Source organism: Hermetia illucens, chromosome 1 (assembly GCF_905115235.1).
Source record: "Hermetia illucens chromosome 1, iHerIll2.2.curated.20191125, whole genome shotgun sequence".
Classification (NCBI taxonomy): domain Eukaryota; kingdom Metazoa; phylum Arthropoda; class Insecta; order Diptera; family Stratiomyidae; genus Hermetia; species Hermetia illucens.
The window spans coordinates 38,083,811-38,103,789 of NC_051849.1; the positions used below are offsets into that span (position 1 = coordinate 38,083,811).

At 43.7% G+C, this 19,979-nt stretch overlaps 2 protein-coding genes across 2 annotated transcripts in view; both read right to left on the bottom strand.

Annotated features, from left to right (window-relative positions):
• Positions 1-719: 719 nt before the first annotated feature.
• LOC119646749 (m-AAA protease-interacting protein 1, mitochondrial) lies at positions 720-10,200 on the bottom strand. Its single transcript, XM_038047327.1, has 4 exons — positions 9,768-10,200; positions 9,545-9,709; positions 9,359-9,489; positions 720-939 (listed from the first exon to the last, which is right to left on the bottom strand). The coding sequence occupies exons 1-4, from the start codon at positions 10,161-10,163 to the stop codon at positions 804-806; spliced, it is 828 nt and encodes a 275-aa protein (XP_037903255.1). The 5' UTR covers positions 10,164-10,200; the 3' UTR covers positions 720-803.
• A 3,155-nt stretch (positions 10,201-13,355) lies between these two features.
• Positions 13,356-19,979, bottom strand: part of LOC119647126 — a 36,863-nt gene continuing 30,239 nt past the window's right edge. Inside the window, exons 4-6 of the mRNA XM_038047913.1 lie at positions 13,739-13,861; positions 13,555-13,680; positions 13,356-13,469 (exon numbers count right to left, since the gene is read on the bottom strand). Of these exons, the coding sequence (XP_037903841.1) occupies positions 13,412-13,469; positions 13,555-13,680; positions 13,739-13,861 (307 nt within the window). The 3' untranslated portion in view covers positions 13,356-13,411. The remainder of the gene's footprint in view (positions 13,470-13,554; positions 13,681-13,738; positions 13,862-19,979) is intronic.

Below are 19,979 nucleotides of genomic sequence, written 5' to 3' on the forward strand. Positions count from 1 at the left end.
GAACCCAGGACTGCAGACCGGGGTTTTTTGTTTTGAGACGACAACGGACAGGTTTTTCCATTTCTCCGCTACTCGTTTTCACTGGTTGTTTTCGCGAGTATAATTTTCATTGAAGACATGGAACGTCTTGACATTGCCTTTCGTGAGTGGCACGAGGAGTCATGCAAATGGAGAAAAAATATTTTTTTTTAAGGTTTTGTATGAAGCAAAACCGTATTAAAATGGATTCAATGTCTATCTGTCTGTCACTCCCAATTTAATCCGAAACTGCTGGACCGATTGTTACGAAATTTGCTGAGAACATGTGGCCTCACTAAATGTAACCCTATCATTATTACAATTCTTCACTCAAGCAAACACCGGAATCATTTGTACATAGTTACTCAATTTCACTATGATATTTTTATCAATTTTACATTTCTTCTATCTTCTCATATCTTCTTTCTTTCTTTGAAATTTTGCGAATATCAATCTGAATCCATTTCGTTTACTCTAATTATGCTGAATTAGCAACATTAAAAACCTGTCTGTATCTGTTTTGATGATTAAAATCTAAAGATTTAGTTTAGATAAATTGTTCAATGGCAGGACCCGTGATCTTGATCGGTACTTATCACTTAATTTGTCGATTTTTTTCCCCCATCTGGCAAACATTTACTTCACAAACTGATATTGCTTCCAACTTATTCCAACGACTGAGCTAACAATAAAATGCAAACTTCATTTAGTTTATATAAAATTTACTTTTTTAAATAACAAATGAACAATTCTCTCTGAAACTTTACTTTTACACCCTTTAAATCTTATTCATTTATGTAATCTGAAGGTTTGAAATGATTTGCTACGTTTATTGTCCAATCCGATTCGCAGCCTTGTGTGAATTCTTTGATGAATCGGTAATTGCAAATAGACATTTTGTCTCGATACTCGGGCATCATTCTGAAAGAAAAAGTTCCATGTTATTGATACCATAGGTTATATGAATTGGAAGAAGCTATTGAAAATCAATACTTATATTGACCTGTTATAAATGTCTTCATTAGGTAGCGGTACTTCGAACCCGTTTTGTTTAACGTGAACCATCATCTTTGGTCGTTTGTTTAACGTGAACCATCATTTTTGGTCGTTCTTTTTCTTTTTTTTTAGCCTTTGTTCCGTTTACAAGCGAGGTCAGCTAATCGTTCCGCGGACTTCCGCCACGGTCGGGAATATATCCTCATTCTGGACAAGCCACTGCCAGGGGATCGGTCGCTAAAAATTCTGTTTTATTCAGATTCAATCTGAGATCGTGTTGCATGAGGCGATCATTCCATTTTTGGACAAGTTGCTCAAGATCAACTTTGCTGTGAGACGAAAGAGTAGCATCATCTGCATAAAGCAGTGTATAGGGCGCTGAATGTCGGACGCCCCGTGCAACAATGTCCAAAACATGAACAAAGAGGAGTGATGAGAGGGCGCTTCCTTAATGAACACCGACAGAGACACGAAGCGGTTTTGATATATCCGCCAAACTTCAAGCTTTACTTTTCGGATCGTGTTAAACAAATTTAACCCAGCGCACGAATTTTTCTGGTACTAGGTGTTGCCGCAGAGCATACCAGATGAAAATGAATTTTGTTTTGGGATGAGCTTGTCCTTAGCCCACCATCTACTTGATGGCGGGCTGCACATATTTGAGAAGCAACTTACTTCTGCTATTCAGATGAGTTCGTGTGGCGTATGGTCAATGTTTCTCCATAAGTAACCGCGCAGTGGGTATTGCGTCAGTAGTTCCGCAATTCTTGACAAACACCTTGGCTTGATTTACGGTTATTTGAACCATGTTCTTCATGGTATGGGACAGTTATAATGAACTAAGGGGAATTACACATGGCACCCAACGTGAGGCCATTTGTAATTCACAAATTTGATGCATCGACCGAAACCACTAGATTTGTAATGAACTAAGAGGAATTGCGATGGTCAGATGACCATTTTGAGTTGCTGGAGACGACCTAGAGGGAACAGCTATCCCAAAACCGAAGAAAAATTGGCTAAGTGACCGTGAAGGTCTGCCCGTCTGGTTTTGGGATAGCTTTTCCCTCTAGATCGTCTCCTTTAGAGTGATTTTTACCGCGCTCGCGTTCTATGTCGCATTTTTGACACCAGACCATCGGGTTTCTTGCAGAGTGCAGATATCAATGCGCTTTTTCCGAAGGGTTTTTGCGAGTTCCTCTCAGTATGGGTGCCAATATTGCAGGCATGTATTTGTTTTGCTCGGCGAAGGTGAAATCGAGATTCTATTCTTCTTCCAGGAATGGTGAAGAGTTTATTGTGTTATAGGTTGTTAAAATAGAAAGTGATAAACTTGCAGATGTATATTTCAAGCATGATTTGATCAAGAAATACAAATTTTATAACGATTTGCAAATTTAACGGAACCCAAATGCCGGCGCTGGTTTGCAAAATCCCATTCGGTTGACTTGGATGTGAATGGTGCTTCTCGTCCAGGAAAACCAACGAAGGCAGGTGACAACGAAATAAAAGTAAAGTCGAGTGTAACAATAAATATCTGAGGCACGAAATATTGGTCAATCAACCGTTCATCACAATTTAAGGGCGCTCGAATTCGTACGGAAGCTTGATGTCCGGGTTTCTCATGAGCTGGACGAAACACCTTTGGTGTAGCGTCTTTCCATCTGCGATATGCTCCTAAAACGCGAGGAAAACGACTAGTTCGGAATTATCAAGTTTGTTGCAAGATGGCGAAAGTTGGGATTGAAATCCCCTGTTATAAATGTTGAATTTAATTTTCCGGCGCCTACATTGAATTTAATTAATGTTCGAACTATATGAACGCACAAGTTAGCACTGATGAAGGGAACAAGTGGTTCCCGAAATATCGGTATTTGCAAGAATAAATATCCACACCAACGAAAAAGAAACAACAATTTTTTTATTATTTCGGATAATTAATCGTTGGAAACACCGCATAATTTCACTCAGATATATGAATATGGTTCCGTAGATCTTAGTTCTAATACATCCAACTTCTGACCTTTAAGTTACTGCTTGGAATTCAGAAAGACTCACTTATTATCGCAAATTCTGTTCTCGCCTCGTACATGTTGTAGGAATAGGCATTGCGCTGCCTTGCATTGATTGAGTTTGATTTTTATAAATATCATTTTTGCATGCCTTTCAGCGCTCTTTCAAACACCAGGCATCTTCTGCGGCCTGTGATGTCGTTTGTGCTACCACTCTGCTTCTCCTTGTAAAATTAATGTCTTGGGTTATTTTTACTTTCGTTCCCCTTTTCTGCGTACTTCTTTTTTCGACATATTTTTAGCGCACTTGCATGCTGCTGTTACTAAGCCAGTTTGTTTTTAATTTTCGGGCTAATTTCTTTCTCCTTTTTCAATCAATTGAATTTTTGTTCGGTTTTATTTTTTCGTAACATATCGGCATAGGTCATCTCTCCTTTTCTGAGTTTAGGATTACCTTCAGTCGGATTCCCTTCTTCATCCATTTAAATTGCGCGAAAATCTGCTAAGTTAAACTTTCGCAAAGTCAACTTTGACGGTCTCAATTCGGATCCCATATTATGCAACTCAACGTGTGATCAAGCTCTTAGCACCTTTTACAATATTCTACCCGATCTCCTCCCCTGTTATGTCCCTTCTCCCCCTGCTTACCTGCGTTCATACCCAACTTGTTTCACAATGAGGATTCTTAATAACATTCGTCTGAAACATGCGGAAGAAGTTTCAGGCTTCTAAGAATGGCACCGACCTTCAAGGCCATGCGCTCCATTGTGAAGTTTAAAAAAGCGCTATTCCCGTAATCCTACCCAACCTCTCCCTTCTTCTATCAGTTTTACTGACTTCACTGCTAACTGCCCACAACAATCCTGCAATCTACTCTGCTCTTCTCTTACTTCTCTCCCGTGTTTTCTCTATCGACCACTCCATCCACTACGTTTTTTCTAATTGCAGACTGCTCCGAATCTCTGCCCATTCCTCTCCTTACGCCTGCGTTGGTTGAATTCTTCAATGGTAATCTTGACACCAATGTCGGACTTGGTCCCGAAGGGCTTCCAAACCTCTTCCTTCTTAAATGTAAAAAATATATTTCACTTCCCCGGTTATATTCTACAACAAAAGTCTAGAAGAATTCTACTTTTTTCTTCTCTTGCTGTGAACTACCGGCCCATTTCCCTTCTCTCCTCGTGGACCTCGAAACTCCTCGAGAGATACGTCAACGACTGGCTGACTACAAACTTCGATCACATGATCGTCAAAGAGCAACATGGTTCCGTGAGACATAGATCTACGACTTCAAACCTTCTGGTCTTTACTAGCTTCGTTGCTAAATGATTTAATCTACGACAGGAGATACATGCTATTTATACTGATTTCTCCAAAGCTTTTGATGCCGTGACCATAATATTCTCCTCTCCAAACTCTCTCCACTCAACTTCCCTTCCTCAATCATCCCCTGTCTTTCCTCCTATCTCTCATACCGTTCCTGCCGAGTTCTATACTTGGCCCCCTACTCTTCTTGTTTTTTTTTCAATGACCTCCCCTCCACGCTCACCTGCTCGTGTTTGCTTTACCCAGGCGACCTTAAATTATTTGTCTCTGTTTTGTCTTCACTGGACTGTGCTCTCTTGCAGTCCAACCTTGATACTCTGGTCCGTTGGTGTTCTGAATATCAGCCAATGCCGCTGGATGTGCTATTCGCTTAAACTCTCCACAACCTCCTTTCCTACTCTCTTAGTGGACAACTTTTCTCACTACTGGCCTCCTTCCAAGACCTAGGGGTAATATTCGATGACAAACTTCGTTTCAATTCCCACTTCGTTGACATCATCAATCGAGCTTTAAAAAAAAGTTTGGTTTTATCCTACACGTTCCTCTCTTCTTAATAATCCTCAACATCCTTGAATATTGCTGTGTAGTGTGGTCCCCCTTCCGCATCCGTGACTGTCACGCTCTTGAAGTTGTACAACGTAAATTCACCTGGAACATGGCACCATCAATCTTCCTTCTCTATAGCAACGCCGCAACTTCCGTGTTATGTGTACCCTTTTAAAACTCTGTAATTCTCTGATGAACTGTTCTACCAGCTCTGAAATCATTTTCCACACCGCCTCTTATAATACACGTACCCTTCGCGGAGCTCGACATCTACTTTCACTCTCCGAGGCTATGCTGGTCCTATAACGCCCTACAGCTCGGATCCTTTGACTCTGTCTCCTCCCTTAGCTTCAAGCGTCAGGTAAGGACAATATGTAACAAGGAATTTACTGTTCTGTATATTGTCTTAAATAAATATTTTCCTTTACCTTTGATTCGGATCCATACGTGTTCGGTTTGTGTAAGTTTCAGCAATGCGAATATGTCTCGTTGCGTGGTCCATACAGGTAAGTGCCCTGTACAAAACGTAATCCTGTATGTTTGGCAAAAAAGCTCTCGCGATTGGGTCTTGTTATAGTCAAGTCAAGTCTTTCTTCACTGGCGCACGCAGTGACCCTTTGCCATCGGCAGTTAGCGACTGTTAAGTAGTGCAAGTAGATCTTAGCCCCACAATTGTCAGCGGGACGCAGCTTGCGAAGGTCGAGGAACTATGTAGAGTAAAGCCCGCCTGACCAGCCGCTCATTCCCTTTTATGTTACTATGACGCAGTACCCAAATGGGGCCGACTCTGATCGTGCAATTCAGACGATTCTGCGCGTCCATGCACTGCCCCACCAGCTTGAAGGACGTCGCTATTGAATACAAAGTCTTATTGGCGGTCGATTAGAAAGTTACGCTTGGGGCTTGGATCATGCGCTAGTTATCGAAAGGCTTCTAATATCGGCAGTAGCTCCGTCTGGAAAACCCTGGCAGACCGTATGACTTAGCTATACTGTCCGTATTCAAGAAAACCTCACACTGACTCCACAAACCATATTTGATCCGTCGATTAAGAATACTATGTTATAACCTCGCGAAATTTTACTGGTCTCCAACATTGCCCTGATCAGGAAACACACCCTAATATTATTCTTGAAGTACGGTTTGGGTGTGGTGCAGTCCATTGGGAATACCCAAGGTTACAGAGGTACCATGTCTAGGGTATTACTATGGGCATAGGTAATCGTTGTCCAACATTCGGGCTCACGTATTCTGCAATGCAAGTTACAGCATATTTAATATGCACATGCAATTTTTCCAACCATATTACGCTTAGTTTTATTATATTTCTTGGTCAGCGCGCACCGTGACCACCGCATTATAGCACTTTACCTTAGGATGGGATGTACCGCAGTTGTGTACCTCCAGGTAACCATCATCGGCCTCAGTTCTATGTTTTTCCATAATTTATCTTAGAATCTGGAATCGTACCATTAATGATGTAGGAATATTCTTCCTTGTCCATTTAGACACTGGAAATGAAATACTCTTGTCTTAGTGATAAAAAGTTTCAGCTCTGTTTTGGTGGAAGTGAGCAGAAGACATGTATTTGGATTGTAGTGTTCGCGGCTTAGCCAATTTGACCAAATAATGCACTCGATAATGTGTAACAGTATCTTTATTTTCACACCCCTTTAGTTTTCCCAATTATCTCTCTTTATTTCACAATTCTCATCCAGCCCTTCCCTTAAATTCAATACTTGATACTTCAACTAATTAAATTTTTTAAAAAATCCACCAACTGGTCCTTTCCCTTAAATTCCTTCACGGCCAATTTCGCCAACTTTTTAGGTTTTTGGGATAGCTCTTCCTTCTTGGTCGTCTCCAGCCACTCAGGATGGTTTTGTGAGCATCGCAAAATCAATATTTTTCATTACAGCTTTGCAAGCAGTCTTATTTCGTTTCAAAATAATCGCACCAAAGCATCAAGGGAACTTCCTACCTCAAAACGGTTTACCTGTACTGCTGTTGTAAAGAGCCAAGGCACGAATTTGTTTGACAGATAGCGTTTTATCGTTAGGATACCAACGCACTTGTTCCGTGACATCGTCTTTGTATCGACAGTGGTCCCTCTTTTTGCCTATCCGCGTGGGTGTAATAAACCGTGTTTCTTTTTTTTGTTTTTGTTTGGCTGTGAATCTGTTCCTGCTAACAGGAGGGGAGCGCTTAAGTTTTATTTCTGTTCTTACATCCAATCAAACTTTGAAGTAGAAACCTGTTTCTGTATTTTTGGTTTATGTTTTCCCCTGCAAAACAGGCATTTCTGCCTTAGTTAAGATAGGCTATGGAAGTTAGGGAATGTGAACCCCCGGACAAGGGACCGGTCCGTCTCCTAAATTTCAACATCTCAGGCACCTGTAGGGCGACAGTTCAAAAGCCCAACAGAAATCGGTGGCTATGTCCTAACCAAGAAAGAGAGAAGGGCATCAACGAGACTGTCAAGATCCCCAATACAAACTCTCACAATCAAACAGCCAACAGTTTCAGGAATTCTATCAGTCACGGCTCAACTCAAAGCTTTTCCTGAGGTTGCCCACTCTCTGGACCTAAGTAAAACTTTTTCTCCCATGGAGAAGCAAAATATAGTTCCTATGGAACAAACAACCCCAGTGTACAAATACAATGAGAACACTCAATGTAAAGCGTGCACCCCACACACAGCAAGTCAGATAACCTTCCTAGGCAGGACAATAAACTTATCCTTAATACTAAAATATCAAACAATTAACACCGTCACTAAGGCTAAAAAACTTCTAGAGTCATCAATTTCTCTACTGGACACATTGGGGCCTTCCTCCTGAAAATAGTATTGTGGCGCAACAGGGTTAGCAACAATAATGCAACAAACAGATGCCACCACCGGTACTCTCCGTGGCATATGCGAACTCGCCACGAGGACGATTCAAGGACTATTTCAACAAGCTCGATGCGTTCGAAGTAAAAAATTACCTGCACAATCTGCTCATCGCCCTGAAATGTGTTCACAGTTTTAATGTTATCCATCGAGATGTGAAGTCGAGCAATTTTCTGTTCAGTTGCAAAACGCATGCTGGTGGACTTTGGACTAGCGCAAAGTGTTAAGACGCAAGAACCTGCGTCAATCGCGAGTCCGTCCTCAGGCCATTTAAGTCGCTGCGATGGAAGCAACAAACGAAGAGCACTCGGTTCATTGAAGAGCTCGCAGCTCGGTAACGAAGCGAAGCGGAAACGAAACAATGAAAATGTTGCGTCTGCTGTGAAAACTCTAAAAACTACCGGACCTGGAACAGAGAAACCGACAGTCGCACTCATTGCATACCCGTTCAAAATGGCATTGAAACAAGTTAACGAAATCATCACACCAAAGTCACGCTGCCCACACGACAAGTTAACTCAGCTGTGCTTGGCGTGAGTCTAACACCAAAGTTGCACCAGCAACAACAGAGAAAATCAAAGACTGGATCAACTGGCGTCGCGTCATAACCGCGGTCGCAACTAGTACAACCGAGTGACGGTTTCGGATCGTCAAACTCCCAGAGCAAGTACAATACAAACCGCAAAGAAGCCACCACATCAGCGGCAGCAACCAAATGCTAGTGCTGCGGCAAAAACCAAGTGTGCAATATTTGTTTGATAAAGCAACAGATCTTGGCGTCAAGGGCCGGAACCCCAGGCTACCGTCCACCCGAGGTGCTGCTCAAGTAAGTCGACCAGACCACGGCCGTGGACATCTGGGCTGTTGGTGTGATCTTCATATCAATCTTGCCCGCCGTCTACCCGTTCTTTAAGGCACCGGACGATTTCTTGGCTCTTGCCGAAATCGTCACTCTATTCGGCGATCAAGCGATTCGACGCACAGCCCTTGCGCTTAGTCGGCAGCTCAGCATGAGCCACAAGTGCAAGCCCTTGGACCTGCGGAAAATTTGTCTTCGACTGCGAAATCGCGATAAGAACGTGAAAACCAGTAAGACGACAACGGATAGTACAACCAGCGAACAATGCTCCTACTGCCAGCAGATAGCGAGTAGCTGCCTTTGTGCCGATTCCAAGCACAAAGAATCCGAAGGCATGTTGGCCGTTGACATTTTCCTTGCCAGTGCGTACGACCTCCTCGCCAAGCTGCTGGAGGTGAACTCACACAGGCGCATATCGGCCTAAGAGGCTCTCAAGCATCCATTCTTCAGCAAACAACTAGTTAAGTAGGATTTGTAAGATAGATAGAGGCGAATCACATTGTAGTGTTCCAAATCCACAGTCAATTCCACTGAATCATTCAATCCCGGGCGTGCTCTACAACCTACTTAGAGACGAGACCTTGGACCACATTTTTTTGCAGGAAGTCCCCCGCACACAGGATACCAACAGCACGACAAAGTTTAAAATATTTCCATTTTCATTAGACTTTCTTCCCTTGAATATTGGGTTTAAATCATAATACGTACCCTAAATTGAGTGGGGGCGATTGCCCTCTTTCTTGCATTTCCTTCAGACCACGTAACACATGAAACACCATCGTGATTTCCACCCAGCGTTTCTGGATTTTTTCGTTTGATTCATCGAACATTATCCCAATCTGAAAGCATCAAATTTGTCATTTTCAGCGCTATTATGATAAACACTTTACCCACCTGGTACGGGAATGACAAGTAAATATCATCCTTGTCTACTCTGAGCTCACTCCTCTGTGCAACGGACATTTTCGAAACGGAAGCTTTGAGCTCGGCAACTATATCACTAGAGACGAGGCCATTTAGGACAGCTATGTCGCCTTCTGCTAGTTTTGCGGAAACAACCTGCGAAGGCAGAAATAAAAGAAGTTAGTCCACCGCCAATTGCCCAAACCTCCATCACCTGCAATGCCTGCTTAGCGCCAGCCACAAAATCTGGAACGGTGAACTCCCGATCGAAGTATGGGCGAATAATGAAGTTGACTAGAATCCAGTTTTTAATGGTTTTCAGGACGGACGGCCACACAATCTCAGGAAAATCCATCAACTGGGGAAGACTTCTTTTTCGCGGATTGGAAATGTCCGACGAGTCGGAAGAGAAGTGCCGGCAGACACTTGGTTGGTTATATCCGCTTGGAAATGTTTTTGGAAGGATCTGTGGATTGACATTGCTTGTTTCGAGAGATTTGTTTGTGTTTCTATTGATGAGGGTCCCTGACGAGGGAAGAGCGGAGAAGCTTCGTTTAAAACTTTCACGATATATAACCGCGAACCGAAATTGTAACGTTGACAGCGCCATGACTACGTTCAATTCCGTGCATTTGATCTGTTGAATGCTGTCTCAGTCAGCTGATAACGTACTAAATTATGGGTTGCCATTCGGGGAAAGCTATGCGGTAGTTGGTGATTACTTGACAGGATTTAACGGAAATTAAATAGTTGGTTGTATGATAATATTTTTTTTTGGAGTAGGGTAAGTGAATGCGTTTATGCACAGAGTGTTGGACTCCCGCAACTACCAACTAAACAAATCCCTGTTATCAGAGAACTAGCCTGGAACCGTTTGATACATTACTTCGGGCTAGCCACCCCGCTCTCCCGACTTTGGGAGCCTTCAAGTCAAGGAATTCCTTTCACCAACGGAAGGGGAGGGGAGAAGGGAGTTGTTAGTTCAAGGAACCTCTTATCATCCGGTCCCTCCGCCTGTCGAGTTTAATCTTCTTCGCAACAAGAAGAGTTCGAACCTAATGCGCAACACGATTCCAGCTGCCCAACACTCTTCAGCATCTTCCTGACAATGTTGTCTGGAGAGAGCTCTCCTGTGTCTGCATAAAGTTGCTGACGAAAACCGTCCCACCTCTCGCAAGAGAAAAAGTTGTGTTCATCGTTATCCGCCAGTCCGTTGCAGAACACAAAATCAGGAGATCGCGACTTGCCATTCCTATTCGGGTAAGACTGAAAACCTCCATGGCCGTTTAGAAGTTGGGTAACGAAGTAATCAATCTCGTCGAGTGTTCGGTTCAGCTACGGGTCTAAATTCTCGAGTCGCGCAGTCCATCTGCCCCTTGGCTCATTTTACCAAGAGAATTGCCATTCGGTAAGGTTGGTTGATGTTCTTCACAAGCAACCATCTCTCTTAAGTTCTCGGCCTTACGGCGGTAGATAGCTTTGCGCTCCTTGACAAGGAGGACAACGGGGATCATTCCCGCGATCACCATCACGGCCGGTTCGGAGCCAGTGCGATAAGCAGACGCCACTCGCCAAGCTTCTCGTCTCTGCACTGCAGCAAGGCGTTTACGATGTACTGGCATCAGTCTATACCTACGCGCCATAGATCAGAGCTGACTGCGTTGCTCTCATAAGGAGACGTCTCCTAGTAGATATAGGACCCCCAACATTCGCTGTTAGCCGACTCAACGCCGCGACTGCAGAAGAAGAAGTTAATCTTCGAGTCGAGCATTAAACCAAGGTATTTAACAACTGGTTTTGACTCTATAGTCAATTCGTTGGTCGATATGGTAAGGTCGGGAGTCTCCTTCCGTTTAAGATGACTACTTTGGTTTTTTGCAGCGCAAGGGTGAAACCCTGAGCAGTCACCCATCCACTTACCCGTCGCATCAATATGCCGAGTTTGCTTTGCGCCTGTTCAACAGTGCGTCCTGCAACAAGTGCCGCAACGTCGTCTTCATAACCGACCAGGCGCGACTCTTAAGGCATATCGAGCCTCAGCAGACTATCGTAGGAAGCGTTCCAGAGGTCCGGTCCTAGGATGGATTCCTGTGCTACTCCCGACGTGATTTCCATCCTCCTCTGGCCCTCTAGCGTCTCATAGAGCAGGGAGCGGTCTTTCAGATAATCCTTCAATATCTGCAAAGATAGCTTGGTACGTGGAATGAGTTTTCTAATGTGACTAGCATATCTGTCCATCTTACGGAATTGAAGGCATTTCTGACATCAAGGCTGTGTGCCTCGGTTCGATGAACCACATCTACCAAGATCATTGTCTTGTACAGTAAGCGCTTTGACCCTATGGTGAGATTTTTCGAGCGGAACAGTTTTTGTAAGCTGAAATAGGCTCTGTTGGCTGACAACAACTGTGCTGTTATCGGTTGTGATTTTCGACCCTAGATAGGAGAAATTATCAACGATCTCAAAGTTGTAGTCTCCTATCTTTATTCTTCCCGTTTGACCAGTGCGGTTTGATGTTGTTTGTTAGTTGGTTTTCAGTGCTGACGTTGCCATCATATATTTTGTCTTACCTTCGTTGATGTGCAGTCCAAGATCTCGCACCGCCTGTTCGATCTGGATGAAGGCAGTTTGTACGTCTCGGGTGGTTCTTCCCTTGATGTCGATATCATCAACATAGGCCAGTAGTTGGGTGACTTAAAGAGGATCGTACTTCTTGCATTCACCTCAGCATCACGGATCACTTTCTCGAGGGTCAGGTTAAAGAGGACGCATGATAGGGCATCCCCTTGTTGTAGCCCGTTGTTGATATCGAATGGTCTTGAGAGTGATCTTTGCTTTTATCTGCCCTCGCACATTGGTCAGGGTCAGCCTAGTCAGTCTTATCAATTTCGTCGGGATACCGAATTCTCTCATGGCCGTGTACAGTTTTATCCTGGCTATGCTATCATAGGCGGCTTTAAAGACAGTTTTTCTATCGCTTGCCGCAGAGAGAAAATCTGATCTGTTGCTGGTTTGCCTGGAGTGAAGTCTCTTTAGTATGGGCCAACGATGTTTTGGGCATATAGGGCTATCCGGCCTGGGAAGATAGCGGAGAATATCTTATAGATGGTACTCAGCAACGTGATACCTCTATAATTGCTGCCTTGTAGATTATCTCCCTTTGTATGTATGAGACAGATAATGCCTCTTTGCCAGTCGTCAGGCATTGATTCGCTGTCCCACACCTTGAGCACAAGTTGATGGACCACTTGGTGTAATTGGTCGCTTCCCTATTTAACCAATTCGGCTGTAATTCCATCGGCTCCTGGCGACTTATGATTTTTAAGCCGATGAATTGTACGGACTGTTTCTTCTATGCTTGGTGGTGGCAGTATTTGTCTGTCGTCTTCAGTTGGCGGGACCTCCAACTCGCCAATGTTCTGGTTGTTCAGTAGTTCATCAAAGTACTCAACCCATCGCTCCAATATGCCCATTCTGTCGGAAATCAGATTTCCCTCTTTATCTTGGGAAGATGAATATCGAGGTGTGTAAGGCTTCATCCTCCTGATGAGTGTAATAAAGAACATAATGCACAATTTGGTCACGTTTGAAGAAAATCCAACTATATGTCTTGTAATTTGGAAAAATATGAAGGAACACATATGTTGAATTGGTAGCTATATACGGATAGAAAAATGTACGTTGAAGTTTCTTACATAAGATGAACACAAAACCTTTATACCCGAAGCGCGAGCTTCCGGTATTCCGACTTGTTTTCTTCCTGAAACTTGTAGAATCTGCGTGAAAATAACGTTGGCGGGCGTATGTTAAAAAACAACTATATTTGTTAGGATAATAAGCATTATACATTTCAAGGGGTTACGTTGACCATGTAAGTTGACCATCTTCGACATCGATTTCTCCTTCTTGCGTCCACCTTGAATAGAAATGCATGTTTACCATGATCCTTACATCTAGTAAATATATAATTTTCAGTTCCTAATTACCAACATTATACTCACCAATTGTGCCTAGATAAGGACCTTTCCAAATCCGTGACTTCATCCTCGCCTTCTGTTAATATCCGGTAGAAATCTTGCTGCTGAAGTATTCGTAAACCAAAACCAGCCAGTTCGTTTGGACTTCGTCTTAAGGGGAATATAAAATCAAGTATTTGTATCCAGGATTATACAGAGGAACACTGACCTTGATATAAGATAGTGGTTTTCACATAACCATCTGTAGCAGTATCGTAGAGGAGTTTCTAACATTAGATCCAGAATGCGTACGTTAGTATCTGAGCCGGGCAATGGAATTTCGATCCTCCACCTGAAATTTTGGAATAATATAAAATTTAAACTAGTCAAATAATAACAATGCATAATTTGTATTAGATTAAATATTCTTTAGATGTAATTGTTGATTACAGATGAATCGATGCCAGTAAAGATTGTTATTTTGGAGCATATTCAAGATTTCCAACCCCAAGTGTGCTTGCACAAGAAACGCTGCAAATTGGCCACAATCCCAACATCGATTACAACGCTACCACCAGATCCGAGTCCCCCATGTCTTCGAAGAATGATTTCGACACCACCTGCGACTCCGATGAAACGGTAAAGGACGCACCGATTGCTGTATCTGAGATACAGGAGTTGATTGCATTCAAAAAGGAAAATAGACGAGAAATAAATAGCAAGACGAACTCATCCGAGAGCTCCAAACAACCATTAAGTCACTCGAAGCATCCACCAAATGGGCGTTCGGCGCAACCGAACAATAGCCAGTTGCGGCACCCGCAGCAGCGACCGAAGATATGAAGGAGGGTGACGTCGATCTAGCTGCAGCCGTCATTGCTATTATGCCCAAATTCCAAACGATAACCGAAGCCACAGTTCAACGCTCGCCTAAACAAAAGGCTCCGTAGCAACTTACTTCAACAAAACAAAAGGAGGTATCTAAGCCATCAAATACCTTTACTCGATGTTGTAGAGAGCAATGAAACTTTCAGCACAGTCTAAGTCCAAGATCGCTCACGCGCTCTCCAACAATTACCTCATTAAAAAGTCTAGTAATACAGACCAGAGACCAGATATTGACCAAATCCGCGGAAGACTACTCGACCGTAAAAAAAAAACTGTTGTAGAATCGAAATAATAAAACTTGTTGTTTCATTTTCGTTGGTGTGGGTATTTATTCTTGCAAATACCGATATTTCGGGAACCACTTGTTCCCTTGATGATGAACTTGTTTGCACTGATGAAGGGAACAAGTGGTTCCCGAAATATCGGTATTTGCAAGAATAAATACCCACACCAACGAAAAAGAAACAACAAGTTTTATTATTTCAATTAATTAATCGTTGGAAACACCGCATAATTTCACTCTGTTGTAGAATCAATCGTCCGTGTCATGGCAAGGAGAAGCTCACAGAAACTTGCGCCACCTTCCCGTCCCGCTGCTGCTCAAATTCTCCGAACCTCCGGCTACCCAATAATAAATCCACCGTTCACACAACCATCTTTGTCCACCGCAGACGCCGTAGTTACCAGCTTCGCATTTACACTTCGTGCACGTCCGATAATCGCTTCCACCATCTCCAATCTTGACTTCCTTGAGTTAGCCAGGAAATCTCAGGAATTCCTCCAGATATTTAATGCGATGGTCGGTACACTCACTTCCAGCAATGGAAGTTAAACGTCAACTCGCAGGTACGAGATCGAGCTATTCCTGGACGAACATAAATCTTACATAGTTTTCCTGTGTGAAACCAAGCTGAACTATAGATACGGCCATTCCCAACACTTTTAACTTTATTGAAATCACCCTCATCTCCTTCCAACCCCCGATCACTCTTTCGGAACCAGCGATCAACTGGTGAATTTAATGCTTTTGCGCGTCCCAACTCCGTACTCTTGATCAACCTTGAACCCTTATAATTGGAGGAGAACTGAACGGTAGACACCTGCCTTGGTTCGATGAACAGCCGAACCCCAACGGGACTTGTCTCCACTAATTCCTCAACAATTCGCACCTCAGCCTTAACGTCTCCCACATCAGCCCAGCCCTACCTACCTACAATAAAAGGTCCGCTCACTCCTACCTCGACCATTTCTTCATCAGTAGTAATGTTACTGTCATCTCTAAACCGAACTCTTTCTCTTTTCTGAAACCGTCTCTAGCATCAGCAACCACGGTGAATAATCTTCTTCCTCGCCCCATCCTACCTCCAGTCCCTGACTTACAGAAAGCCAATTGGAAACTTATAAATACAGCCCCAAATCCAAATTTCAGCCTCTGCTAACCCACTCTCCAACGATACTATCGAGATAATCAATATAAGAAGACTATCCAGTGCGGATTATTTAGAAACAGATATTTTCCGCAATCCTTACATCTCTTTAAAAAATCCAACCCCTATACAGGTCAACCTGCGGGAGGGTTACGATCCTCTAATTAACTAAATGCTGACACATGCAAGGAGGTCAGAAAAACCTGTCCCCGCCTTGGGAAAACTTTCCGTCCGGAAAGCGAATACCCTTGGAGACTACTTCCTCCAAGCACACCGATGCACCCTCCATCTCCATGATCAGCATTTTGAAGACGAAGTCAACCAGTCCATCTCCAACCTCCTCTCATATCCATCCTTCCTACCGCAGTAAGCTAGCACGAGCCCCTTCTCCCAATCGCTGGCGCCGAACTCCGGGAAAGCATCCCACTCATCCGTTTCACCAATCCGAGCATCGTAGTAGGTTCAACAGCCGCATCAAAAAATAAAAAACTAGTCGGACTCGACAAAATATCTTTCGTCGTCCTCAAAAAATGCTTTTCAAGAATTTTCGTCATTCTATTCTCAATCATTAACCATCGCCTCAACAACGCCCACTTTGTCTCGATTCCCAAGAAAAATCAAAATCCCCTCAATTCCGATAGTTACAGGCCTACTTTTACCCGATCTTTCTCTGCTCAAATCTTCCAGTGAACTATAAAATTCCACAGAGACGAGCGCTGTAATGCTGACTCCATCCCTGATTTTCAATTCGCCAACCGACCCAAACACTCAGTTGAGCACGCCCTACTTATTCTGAAATCGGACGTTTTTCTAGGACTAAACCGGAAAACTCCGAAAATGGTCTGTTTTCTTGGTCTAAAGAAAGCTTTCCACTACGTATAACAGTACGAACTCACCGTTAAGTTTTCTGGGATCCTAAACTTCCATCCGTACCTCTGCAAACTAATCCTTAGCTTCCTAGATGGGCGAAAATCTGGAATATGGTCGTCATTTTTCCGAGGGGTCGGGCCAGTTCTATAATCGGATTCCCGGAGAACACCCCTGCGTCTGATCCGCCCTCCATGATTGATTCGTTGGTCGTCCATTCTTCTCTTTCGGTGATTACGACAGTGTATGTCTTTTCAAAGACGAATCTGGAAACATATAATCGGCCGGTATCAGAGCTACCGGATGTTTGTCAAGGAATTTCCAGATAGGCGCATGACCAAGCAATTGGCCGCCTTTCCACGCTCCAATGGTATCGAGTCTGTATGCAGGGTATCCATTACCAAGAGCCATAACAGTGGAGAGAGAACCCTTCCCTTGTGGGCAGCTTCTAAGACATCCTGCTTCAATAGACTTCTGGCCGACCGATATGTGGATTTTTTTCTACTCTAGATGTGAAGGATACAACTGATTAGCAGCGGTTCGGTTAAATGCTGTCTTGCCCCATCGCAAATTGCTGGGGGAGTTCCGTCCCCACGTACTCGAGGAGGGCAATCAGACCCGAGTCTGCAAGGAACTCATCTGAAGTGGCTCTGCCACGAAGCCTCACCGTAGATTATCTGGTACCATGGGAACTGGGAAGGCCCTCTGAGAGCATATGCTCCAGGAGAATTCCTGGAGGATGTGTTCTCCGCAGAGGTGTTACATAGGCCTCGCAGCCACTGGTATGAATGCTGAGGCTGCACTCAGTATAAACCAGGACCGCTGTGCTTGCATGGCGGGGCTCTGATTGTGGTCCCAAAATCAATCTGTGGCCGAAGAGGACCGTGGGATTATGCCTTCACGGCAGGTGCTCACGTTAAACCCCCCAGGACTTTCATCATAAATTGCCGCGAATGAGGCATCATTGAAGGCACCTTCGATGTCAATGAGGCGTATTCTTTTTCGGACATCGCTTTTTCAATTTTTGTCGTAACTGGATTTGCTTTTCTGGAAGGCGTGTTGCCTATGGTGAAGTGGCTACTTAGGAATGCGTGTATTCCTTAAGAACCGATCTACTAGTCTTTCTAGTTCTTTTAGTAGAAAAGACGTTAGACTGATCGGTCGGAAGCTTTTTTTGAAATATAAGCTTGTGCTAGGCATGCGCGATATATATTCCGAATATGTAGACCCAGGGCATCCATTCCCTCTATTACTAGCGCAGGAGCGATGTCATCCCGACCTGCAGACTTGTATCTATGGAACGAGTTAAATGCCCATTTTACTCGCTCCAGTGATACTACTTTGCATGCCAGATTCCAGTCTCTCAGTTGAGGGCTGTATGCACCTGTTGGCCCCGAGATTAGATTTTGGGAAGTGCACTTCAAGCAAATGGTTTGCCGTTTCTTCATCGCTTTCTGTGTACCTCCCGTTCTGTAAACGTAAATAACCCAGTTTCTGGCTACGTTCGTTAACCAGAATCTGCTTCAGCTTTGAGGTCCCCTCAAGGGAGTTAGTTTTTTTGCAAAAGCGTCTCCATGATGATCGTTTAGCCGATCTTATGCTTAGGTAAATAATAACTGACAGCGCAAAAAATTAAATGATATTAGTATACGCCTTAGGCGGGACTAAAAACTTATCTCGACATTAATATACAAAATGACCAAGGCCAAGCAGCCCTAGCGAGTGGAGAGGGGAAAGGGGATATTTCGCTCCAGGCTGCGACAGAGGCTTCAATAAAATTGTATTTTTATTGATAATATAGAGGGTCCCATATTCACGGTACGATGGTTGAGGGGTAGAGCGTCAGTCGCTCAATTTCGCTGTTCTGGGTTCGAATCCCAGTAGTCATGGATGTCTGTATTCGTCTCGTTAATGTGAGCTTATTACCGCGTTAAGTGTTATGATAGCGAAACTGAAGGATAGTCTGACTGTGTGGATGGCGTATACTCCACTAAGGAGTGAATACACACTATATCCGCTCCGAAACAGAATTTTCATTTTAGGATCTTACTCATGTGCAATTATTTCATGAAAGCGTTCGATGTCCCAATACTAGCAATATCCCAATACTATATTACTTTTGAGGTACAGATTGTTAGGTCAATTACTTCGCTTCTTCTCGGACCCACGAACGTAGGGGCGCACCCTACGATTGCAGTCATAAGACCAGCTGAAGTGATGAACTCAAATAGCTTCTTTCCTCTTAGATTGCATTTTCTACTGCCGCAACAAATATGTTGACTGAAATAATAAAAAAACTTGTTGTTTCTTTTTCGTTGGTGTGGATATTTATTCTTGCAAATACCGATATTTCGGGAACCACTTGTTCCCTTCATCAGTGCTAACAATTGTTGGAAACACCGCATAATTACACTCAAATAAATATGTTGAGCATTCGCATCGCAACCTATTAATAGCTCGAGACCACTTGATTCTGCATACGCCACCAGATCCCTAAGCTCTTGCATCGGTGGAGGATACAAAGAATCATGGGGTAAATAAGCGGAGGCAACTATGATGTTTTTCCTCTCGCCATTTATCTGGTATTGTATGATGACCGTAACTAAGTCCTGGGAACAGTACTGTCTCAACATGGTTACCTATAACCGTCTTCGGCCTTATGGATCTTTCATCGTAGAAGATCCTAGCCCCCTTTACTGATCCAATGCCACAGATTCTGTTAAATCGAACGCACGGCTCTTGCACCAGAAATATGTAGGGGAAATCCTGCAGCTTTGTGATTCTTACTGCCAACAGGTAGGAGGGAGCTTTGGCATGCTGCAGATTGATTTGACCACTCATTATGTTTTTCGACATAAACTTAGTCTATTGTGTTATGGAAAACAGTTAGAAGCGTATGCGGTAGCCCGCGTGTGACGGGGTTTCCCCCACACCGTACCGCCAGAGACTCGATCCCTTCGTGTTTAATTTCTCTGAGAAAAGCCGTACTTGGAGGTACCGCAGTTTCCAAGTCCTCATCCATGAAAAATCTCATCTCATCCCACAGAGCATTCGCCTGTTTTCCACTTAGCACCTTGATTAGTTTGCGGTGTCCGGTTTGCATAGATTCGATCACTCGACTGGCTTCCCTTTCTTCCAGCTGTTCCTTGGAAGGTGTAGGAGAAGTTGTGTGTGTGTGTATGGTGGGGGAGAAGCTACCGCTTCTAAGCACTCAGGCCGTGTTGGCCCATTGTACTCGCCACTCCCGTCTAACGGAATATTCCGGATTCGTTAACGTATCGCAGGATT

What these genes read in the sequence shown, in the direction of transcription:
- LOC119646749 (XM_038047327.1), bottom strand. Translation starts at nt 10,163, where the DNA reads ATGGCGCTGTCAACGTTACAATTTCGGTTCGCGGTTATATATCGTGAA. An exon ending in GCGCTAAGCAGGCATTGCAG is followed by an intron (nt 9,710 to 9,767) that starts GTGATGGAGGTT and finishes CTGCCTTCGCAG; the next exon opens with GTTGTTTCCGCAAAACTAGC. An exon ending in TCGCCCCCACTCAATTTAGG is followed by an intron (nt 940 to 9,358) that starts GTACGTATTATG and finishes TTTTTCTTTCAG; the next exon opens with AATGATGCCCGAGTATCGAG.